Genomic DNA, 10,783 nt, shown 5'->3' on the forward strand with positions numbered 1-10,783 from the left:
AAGATTATTAATTGTTACACCTGCATAGTGCCCTAATAATATAGATAAATAGTCGAAATTGTTCGGTGACAATATCTTTGAAATGTTTTTGGGATCGAGAAGAGATCTGTCTTCATACAACCTATGCTTTTCAAACCTACTTTCTAGCTATGAAATGGTGTTATCAATTATAAAATTAAAGATTGTAACTTCGAATTGTTTGACGGGCACAGGTGAACAGGTTTGTATATTGAAAATAATAGTATCATTTCTGATGTCCTTCTTGGTTTGTTGCAGGCTATTCTGCTCACTATACTTCATGTGAACATGTGAAGGGACATATGGTTTATGCATGAAGATGCATCAGCACACTTTACCACTGCAGTTTGACGTTTCTTGAATGCTGCATATTCTGGATTCTGGTTTGGACTTAATAGACCTGTGACTTGGCCATTATACTCATTGGACCTAAATTCAGTGGTTTTCTGTTTATGGGAAGATATGAAATCATTGGTGTACAAGACATCTGGGAAATTGTGTAAGATCTCCTCATGAGCATTGGTGTTGCAGTGGACTGATAAATGTGATACCAAGAGTCTCTGAGAGAATGTGGCTGTCTTCTGTTCACCAATGTGAGGTGTGCAGTGAAACCCTTGGATCCACTTTGTGTTCTTCTGTGATCTGAACGGGATTGTGCAACATAGGATTTTCTTGTATTCACTGTTGACATTTCAGCTTGTTAGTTATATTATTATTTAATTAATTTGTACTGTACCATCAACCCTCCTATTTTGTTGAAAGAGGTTACAAGCATCTTGTGTACAAATCTTATTTACAAGTCCATTTTGCATCCCATGTTGTGGCATGCTTGCTCAGTATGGGCATTTGCTTCTAAAACCCATTGTAAGAAACTTCAAACTGCACAAAATGCAGTACTTCGGCAAATAACTAACTCCCCATGGTATGTTAGAAACGATAGAATCCATGAGGAACCTAAAATTGTCCAACTAAGATCCTTCTATTATAAATTTGCTAAGAGTTTTCATGAGATGCAAAATAACATCGATAATCCTGCAATCAAAATCTGTTCCTATAAGTACAATGATCTTGATAATTTAAATTGACCGCTTGCCATTCTCAATGTCCAGAATATGTAACTTGTATATTTTTGTTTGACTTGTGACTGTGCAACTTTATTTATGTAAATATAATTGTGTGTATACATTCAATCTCACTTGGCACTTAGAAACTCGCACTAACCCCTTCTATTGCAGAAATCTGCACTGGCTCGAACACCCCCAGATCTTAGGAGCTTTTCTACTTTAGGCTGATTTCCTAGGTGTCCATCTCGTTCATGCATTTATTGCTCATAGTGATTTGATCACTTCTTAAACTCTATTTTTAAAATTAACAAAAAAATTAGTTAATTAATTAATTAAGGAAAAAAATAATTATTAGCCTTTTGTAAAGCTTTTGTATATGTCATCTTTCATCTTCTCTCACCATTTGAAATTACTTGCACATTCTACAAAGGGTAGGGTCTCTGTGTGGTATTCTACAAAGGGTAGGGTCCCTGGTGTAAGCACCAATCCATCACCTAGGTATCTTGTATATTAAAAGATGATCCTCTAATAATAAAAAGCCATGCTACAGACATGGCTAAAATAAAAATGCAAAGCACTAACAACACACGTAACATTGTTTGTGCCTGAGTGCTTCATCGTGAGTGACGAAGAAGGATTGTACACTTCTCATAAAGCTTTTTTATTAGAATGGTGACTGACTGCGCATTAACAGCTATCAGGAAGGTCCGCATAAAATCCCGCCCAGTGACCATATATGGCCTGCGGATATTAAACAATAGATAAATTTGAAGAGACTGGTTCATTTGACATGAAATGAGGTAGAGGATGAAAACCAGTTTCAGTGGACAGTGGAAAATGTGGCCATACTATTACAAGAACTGACAAGCAGTGATGCAGGAATCAGCAGTGCATGGGGAATTGGCCGAATGTTTGAGATGCCTATCAGCAAGGTACGATAAGTCCTGCAAAATATCTTGTGCTGTTATCCGTATAAGGTAAATCACATGCAGCAGTTGCTACCTGTTGACCTGGAAACAAGCGAATTGTTTACACTACAATTTCTTGCCCGGATGGAAGTGGAATGGAACATTCTGATGTCTGATGAAGCTCATTTCCATTTGCGATTCTGTAAATACACAAAGCTGCAGGATATGGGCGAACAAGAATCTGTTCCCTCAGCAGCCATTACCTCTTCGCTCTGAAAAGGTTGCTGTGTTTTTCAGAATAATGGCAGCATTTGTTGTTGGTCCATTCTTCTTCAAGGAGATCACATCTGCGGGTCCATCACTGGCAAGTGGTATGACACGTTTTTGCGTACCCATGTCCTTCCGTCACTTTAGCAAAGCCAATGTGTAGATCGCACAATATTCATGCAAGAAAGCGCTCCTCCGCAGAATTGCTACTCGTGTGAAGCAGCTGCTGATCGCTTATTTCGAAGATGATAGAATCACATCATTTTTCAACAATGTGGCCACCACGCTCTCCCGACTAAAACCTTGGGTGATATCTGAAGAATGTTGTTTACAGTGGGCGGATTGCAAATCTGGCCAACTTGAAGGCAAACATCGTGCATTACGTTTATACATTAGCTGCGATCTGTTGTGGAACATGCAGTTTTGCATTTCCAATTAGCAGGGGACAAGGAGAAGAGCATACTGAACAGCTTATGTGTTAATCATCTATAAGATGTTTGTTTCATGAAGCTTCTCTTGTCACTATCGCTGTTTTCTCTGTAAACATGTATTCTTGTCTTTTTGTTTCCTTTGGGCTATACATCCACAACAGTAATTTGAACACTGACAGTGCCATCTATTGACAAATTTTGGTACTTTTTTTTTTTTTTTTTTTTACTTTGCCAAACAAACTCCATTACCTCAGAATTGTTCTTGTAAAATATGAAGTCATTCTGACCTGTAGTTTTAAAGTTGGAGCATTTTGAAATTGCAACTTTAATTATAATCACCCTGTATTTTAGGACTTACAAAAATTATGTATATTTGCTGCAGACTGACAAATAAGAGTAATCTCCTGGTTTTATCCATTTTAGGATGGTAATCTACTTTGTATAAAGTTATGGGTTTGAAAACAATACCAAGCTAATTTTTAGTTGTCAAGAGCAACAAGTATTTCATAACTGTATATTTATGTCTTATGAGTTGCGATAACTGTAGACCTCCTCCTAAATTTACTCATGAAACAATGTATAGATACATGATTTTAGGGATAAATAATTTGAAAGAATTGATATTTTCTCTAGCAGATATTTTATTATTATTATGTTTAAGTTTTTATTGTGGAATCAATCAGCTAGTCTTTGGGTTTGCAAGAGTGTGAAAAGTTAAATTTTTTAACATTGTAATGGTATTTCTTCTTTTCTAGTTAATTTGTATTGTAATTTGCTGAACAAATCAGAAGTTTTTTCCTTTTTAAAATTTTATTTAAAAAAATATGATTTTTTTTAAGTCTGTTGTTTTTATTTTGCAGTTCATTGTCAAAAGTAATCTTATTATTAATTCAAAGTTAATATAAACTTTGATATAATAATTTTTTTAATAGCATTATGGGGATTTGGGTAACATAACTGCAAGTGCAAATGGAAGAGCTAGTTTTCGAAAAGAAGACCACTTGATTAAAGTATGGGATATTATTGGACGATCCATTGTGGTCACTTCTGACAGAGATGATCTTGGGCATGAATCAAATGAGTCTTCTAAAATTGATGGAAATTCAGGATACGGGTAATTTAATTATTTTGATATTAATTAGTATACTATAGTATACGATTTAATGATGTTAGAAAGTAGTAGTTTCTCTAAATTCTTTCTAATTTGTAATTACATTTCTTATTCTGTGGCATTATTTAGAACATGAGAAGTCAATAAGAGCTTTCTGTGTCATTAAGCTTCTCACTTTTCTCACTTCTCACTTCTCACTTGTCAAAAGTGAGAAGAATAGCAAAAGAATATATATTTGTACCAAAGAAAGAAATAAACTCCAGAAAGTTCTAAAAGTTGGAAATGTGACTAGAAAAGAAAATTGCAGAATTGCAGCATTTTTTATGTTGGCTTTTTTAAAATTTAATCTTCTGAAAGTGTTTTCTATTTGTTCTCATATTTTCCTGCATCCATATTCTATCAATTCTTTTGGCATTTGACCTCTGAGTTATTCCAATGATTTGCTTTTTGGAAATATTTTCTTTCTTTTATTCTTTCCTCCCCCCCTTTTTTTTGTCAGTGCTTTGTTTTTCAAAACCTTTTTCACTATTATGGATATCACATAATGGATGAGGTTCTTTTCTTTGTGTAATTATCTGCTGCTTTTATTCTGCCTGTGAGCTTGACTAATCTAAAAAATAAAAATCCTTTATACTGTTAAAAAGGCTATGCCTATTTCAGCCTTTTGTTTCTCAGTTATCGATCCCTTTTTGTTTGATATAAAACTTAGAGAAGTGAGCTTATTCTAATTTGAAATTTTTTTTTTTTTGCTGAGAAATGAAAATTAAATTTAAACATTTACTGAAGTATTTAAAATATGTTATGTTTCACGTTAGATAAGTTTTCTGTAAAACTTATGTAAAAATCCAACAAAAATGTTCTTTTATATGTGTGTGTAACAGATTCTTAAAAATGCATGTATAATTTGTTTTCATAAATTTCCTCTTTTTAAATAATGCACTGAAATCTTTTTCTCGTGAGAGATTTATAAATTCACAGAACTCAGTTATTTGGAAATTACTGCATGGTAACAAGTATGCCTGTTTTATTGATGATTATTTTTGTTCAGTTTTAAAATGTGTTGATGGTGTTAAAAATGTTTGAAAACACTAAGCCTTGAGTTGCCATGTTGTACTTTTCATTATGGTAATAAATGAAAGAAACATTAAGACTTTAAAATTCTTCATTTTCATTCTTTTACTATTTATTGATAGGTAATTTTTAATTCCTACGAGTTTACTAAGATTCATTTCTGAGGTTAAAAGGTTTAATTACTGCTTGTATGATCCGAAGTGGTTAAATAAACTTAATGACCATGTAGAATCACTGCTTATTCAACAAGAAAGCAATTGCATGTATATAACATCTTATCTTTTTTTATCTCTAACACATACTGAAAATCCTAAGGTCTGTTCATGATCAGGATTGTCAGAATTAGCTGATTAATTTTCCTTTCCTGTTGATTAAAATAGCCTCATGTTAATAAAAAGTAATTGGAAGTTCAACTAAGAGTACGCTTAGTCTAAAATGATAAGTATATTTAATCAGTTTTTTAGACTTTTTCACATCTTAAAAATTTTACTTTAAACAGCTGTACCATTTTTGAAAATTGAAAAATAATTTTTGAAAAAAATTGTTTCTATGTAAAATTTTCTGACTCATGGCGTTTTTTATAGTGCTAAATGTTTAACTCGTTTTTAATTTTTATTTATTTTGAAAAAGTAAAAAAGTTTTTTTCTGTGAAATTTGAAAGACGCTTAAAAGATTTCAATGTACATAAGCAATAAATTCCTATGATAAAAAACTCGCGTGTAAAAAATTCTTCAATTTAAGAAAGAAAAATAGAATTTTGATTTTGAACAATATTTTAAAAGTAATTTTGTACTTTGAAAAAATTTTTAGAATGCTGCCTAGTAGTTAATAAGCTGAAGATGCACTAGTAAGATTACTTTGCATTGTTTTCCTGAGCTGAATAGGCTGTTTGTGGTAACATAAACATGTATAATTCTCCGATTAATAAAAGTTTTTTTGTGAAAAGGCATCTCTTGTCACAGGCAGATAGCTCTTGTATGGCTTATTATAGCTGAAAAATCAAAGTTTTGAAGGGGGAAAACATTTTCACTAGATTGCATTTTTACATATTCCTTATCTTTTACTTTCTGATAAATTTCGAGCTCTTTTTAAAACCAATGCCCTAACTTATTTTTCTCTTACATTCAAAAACTAAGATTTCTGCTATTTTTCATAATTCAAAAAGAAAATTTTCAGTACATAATTCATATCTGTATAATGATTGGTTTTCGATGCAGTTTTGCATGGTTTCAAGGATGTGTATTATTTCTAGTTGTAGCCAAACCATTTCTGTTAAATTATATATGTATATGTATATTCTGATGACTTAGTGTAATAAAATATAATCATCAGACTTTTTTGTATAGATTGTCATTATGTTATGTTTCTTTTTTGCATCCAAGGGGAAAGTTTCATAAGTATTTGTGGGCTCAAGAGAACTCCCACAGTGTATGGTACAACATTGCTTCAGAGTAAATGCGTGGGCAGGATTGATTGGTGGCTATTTAAGTCAAAACGTTCTTTTACCATTCCGCATGACCACCGCAAATTATCAGATTTTTCTAGAGCAGATTCTTCCCATCTTACGTGATGATGATCCAACAAATGTGAAGCGCTAAGATGTGTGTCCAACATAATGAGGTGCTTGCTTGTTTTGGACTAGTTCTTCGTAGGCATTCTAATAGGCCATAACTGCATCGATGGATTGGGCATGATGGACTGGTTCCCTGTCCCCCCCCAGACACTCACGTGATTTATTGAGCCTTGATTTCTTTCCGTGGAGGGTCCTCAAAGCTATTGTGTACCATGATCGTATGAAACCTGAAATGGATCTCCTGGCAAAACTATTCTGCACTGCTGCTAGAGTCAAACTCCCAGTGTGTTCGATTGTGTCTGGCAGTCAATTTTCCATTGGTATCAGGCATGCTTGGCATCTGATGGTGCAAACTTCGAGCATCTGTTATAACATTAGAGCTATATTCATCTGCTATGCCATTTGTACTCATGATATCCAACAGATGTTTCAAATTGATTATTCTTTTGTGTCCTTTTTGTCCCTCTGCTATCATTTAACCTTGGCGTTTCTAGTCATGTGTTGCAATGCAATTCTCTGCAACCAGAGGTTGTCTGTTGCTATAGAATTCGGAACTTCAGCCTCCTGTTTTCCAACATCTTAAACTTTTTCTATAAGCCATATAGCAGAGAAGGAAACAGTTTCTTAGTCCTCCATATCCAAACACTGAAAAGCATTGTTTTTATAATTCAAAGACTTGGAATCTGCAATTTAGCAATGCTGTTTTGGAAAAGAAAACCAAAATCTGTACAATTGGGCTTAAGTACCATAACTTAATAGTCTCAGTCTTAAATTGCATGCAGGTTACATGCAAGATCTGAAAACAACTGACAGGCCAGAATTTTTTTAATGAAAAATTTATTAACAAAATTTTTTTAAAAAAATGAATCATTTTTAAATTTTGCTTGCTAAAAACTTATAAAAACACAGCATAAATAATAATAATATCATAAAGGGAAAAAAATTATAAATATTTTCTCTCTGAAATGTAAACTTTGGTGCCAGTAAGACACTTTGTTGATCTCATTTTGTAATTCAAATACAATAACAGCTAAATATTAAATTCTTAAATTGACATTTCTTTCAAATAATTCTAACATGCTTAATTAATCATTAAATGATTTATTTTAATTTAACCTAAAAATAAACAAATAATGAAATTTTCCAAGTTTTCAGATAAACATTTCCAAGTGGGATGAGACTTGAGAATAAATAATGGCAACCAAGTTTCTTTCTCTTCTTTATTAAATTTTTCTTTGATGTATAAATAAAAATACATAAATATACATTTATGTGTAAACAATTATAAATTTCTTTATTTTTCACTATAACTGCATACTTTGATGGCTTTACATAGAAATTATCTTCATCACAGATTGTAGATGCTGATTGGTCAATCAGGTATTCTTATTAATTTTCAACTGCAAAAAAAGCCGCTCACATATTAATGTGTTCCTAAACAAAAAAAAGTGTATTCTTAGTATTAACATTTTTAATTGAGCTTATTTATTTTTTGATAAGTCAAATAAAAGTGAATAAAATCTATGTAAAAATTTAATAAATCTGTATCTTCAAAATGATTCGTATCACATTGCAAATTGATTAATACAATTCATAGATTTTCTGGTGCGTTATTCATGTTTGTTTTTAGTGGAAAGGAAGTAATATGAAATTGAACTTTGAATAACTAAAATCTTGAAATTTGTGCAACAAATGCATTATTGAAATGTCTTCGTGAGCCACATAAAATTGCTACGGAGGCCATGTGTGGCCTACGGGCTGCCAAATTGGGAGCACTGCCCTACTTAGAGGCTAATAGCAGATGGATTAGTAAATTTAATATTTCATATGATATTATTTGCTTTCAAATTTGTGATGAATCTTTCTGTAGGCAATATTGTTGGATCAAGTTAAAGCTATTTCTTACAAAATATGCATGAGATATTTATAGTATTGAAGTGATCAGATTATTTTTCCAAATAAAGTTTCACATTAAATCAATAAAAAGTGTTGTGGTGGAAAACATTTGAAACTGCACTTGACACTTCTTTTTTCCTTGTCTAAATGCTGCATAGAAAGGAAAAACAGTTGTGACTTTCATATCTAATACAAATGAAATAATCAGTGTTTCTGGCTATTTCATATATATCAGTAGATCCCTAGTAAAAAAGCTGAGATGTTTTTCTATTTGAAATATAGTTATAGAAATAAACCTTAGACAAATTATTTTCTATGTAGTTGTTCTTTTTCTGTAAAGCAAAATTCAATCAAAGTGCTCTATCTATCCCTATTTCTCAATTGCAGCCTCTTGACCAAAGCATTTCAATACAGTTTGAAGCCTGTTATTAGAATCACTAAGAATGCTATTGATTTGATTCACTGTAATTACTAAGAATAATTGTTTTTATCTTGGATTCAAACAATCAGGCAGTAGATTGATCCTGCTTGGAAATCTAGTCTCTTATGAATAGATTTTAAACATCAAAGGTAAATTTCAAAATAGCAACCTCCTGAATTTTATTAGCCTTTTTTATATTGATAATAATTAATTTAATACTATCTCGATTTTACATTTCCTGCTCCTCTCTCCCTGATGCCAATGCTTCCGTGAATTCTGTTTTAATTAAAGATAATTTCCAGAAAGCTGAAATTTGTAGAGAATTCAAAGCAGAACTGGAATACGAGGATAAAATTTCACTTGAAATGTTGTTGGAATTGATTCAAAAGATGCATGGTTTGAAATCATTATCAGTGTAGACAGAATAATCAGAAACAATCATCTGAACTTTTGATGTAGAAATTTTGGTCTAAATGTATCATACTGTAAATACTCAAAGCAGGAGTGAAGATCTGAAGTGTCAGATCATTTCAAGAATGAGAATTTCATTTCAAAACCTATGCAGTTGCCTTTTTTTTTTTTTTTTTTTTTGTATCATTTTAAATATGTTATATCTTCCAATGTTTTGTGCATTTTTGGTCAGTTCTGATAATAAGAAAGAAATTTTACATTATCATCGATTCTTATGTTAAGAGTTGGATGTATTGCAAATATTATGTTGATTATAGATGATAGGTTTATGAATCATTGCATGTAAATTAGTCTGTGTTATATACCACTACTTTTTATTTAGTTTTGACTGTTAATGCAGGGTGAATTTTGTTGTGATCATTGCTTTGCTCAGTGTTCATGAATCAATAACTTCAATTGATTCATTCATTAGCAGTAAATAAGTTGTGTAAGCAGTAAATAAGTAATTAGCTATAAATAATATTCACAGTAAAAATTCATTAGCAATAAATAATATTCACATTAATAATTTTATGTTTTTTTCTTTCATTTTTCATAGTTTGGCTTGTGCAATTATAGCCCGATCTTCTGGACTGTTCCAAAATCCAAAACGGATCTGTCAGTGTGATGGAATAAGTGTCTGGGATGAACAAAATCTACCATCTTCACTTTAGTCAGGCATTTGCAAATGCAATGTTTGACTTGGAAATTATGAAAAAGATCCTAACTATATCAATTATTGTCAATTTTGTTTTAATTATTATGTTGAATCAGTTAATTTAATAATAGTTTTGCCTGTTTTGATAACTTAAACTATGAAAAAAATAATTTTATATTGTTATAAAGTTTTTACAAAATTATTTTAATATCATTAAAAATATCTTACCTTTGGTATAGTTTATAATAAGCAGCTTGTATTTTATAATGACTCGGGCATAAAAAAGTCTGATAATGTATGCAAAAAATAAGCTTTTTGATGAAAGGAACTGAAATATTTAATTAAGAACAAAATATATGTGAATCAAAATACATGCCATCTGTTTATGCATATAAATGTCATTTCATATTAAGCTATAATTTTACAACTTTCAATATTTATTTCTTTTTGAGTAAGTGAGACCTGTTTTCTTTGTTAAATATATGTGATATGTATATAAAAAGTGTTTAATAAATTGACATATATTTTTGTTTTTCTTACATATAGTTCTTTAAACTGAAACAGATACCTAGTTAAAATTTAATATATTGCCATCTTTTATTTCTTATTTTTTTAAAAGGACTTTCCTTTTTTATATTCTGTAACATTCATGCTATTCATGGCAATTTTGTAAAGCTATTTTAGATTTATTCATGAGTCCTTTTTAGAAAAGTGATTTAAAAAAAAATTCATAGCAGGAATTGTCACCTCGTGGGCATAGTGGTAGGAAAGCTGTTTGCATAACATTGGGTCTCGTTTTGAATCACAGAGAAAGCATGTGATTGTATAAATATATAGTGTTTCTGCAGCATGCAGCACTTAAAACATTTGTTGAGCTGAAGGTCTTCTTGAGAAGTCAGTGTTAGGGAACTGGCT

General features: G+C 31.3%; 1 protein-coding gene across 3 annotated transcripts in view; it reads left to right on the forward strand.

The window, feature by feature from the left end:
- Ccs (Copper chaperone for superoxide dismutase) overlaps positions 1–10,409 on the forward strand; it is a 151,323-nt gene extending 140,914 nt beyond the window's left edge. For all 3 annotated transcript variants that reach the window (XM_085814682.1, XM_035363726.2, XM_085814686.1), the window contains exons 5-6: positions 3,621–3,802; positions 9,770–10,409. In XM_085814682.1, the coding sequence (XP_085670808.1) occupies positions 3,621–3,802; positions 9,770–9,884 (297 nt within the window). In that variant the 3' untranslated portion in view covers positions 9,885–10,409. The remainder of the gene's footprint in view (positions 1–3,620; positions 3,803–9,769) is intronic.
- Positions 10,410–10,783: the final 374 nt, after the last annotated feature.

Source organism: Stegodyphus dumicola, chromosome 1 (genome assembly GCF_044657685.1).
Source record: "Stegodyphus dumicola isolate Sdum_Otavi_A_Nest chromosome 1, ASM4465768v1".
Taxonomy (NCBI): Eukaryota; Metazoa; Arthropoda; class Arachnida; order Araneae; family Eresidae; genus Stegodyphus; species Stegodyphus dumicola.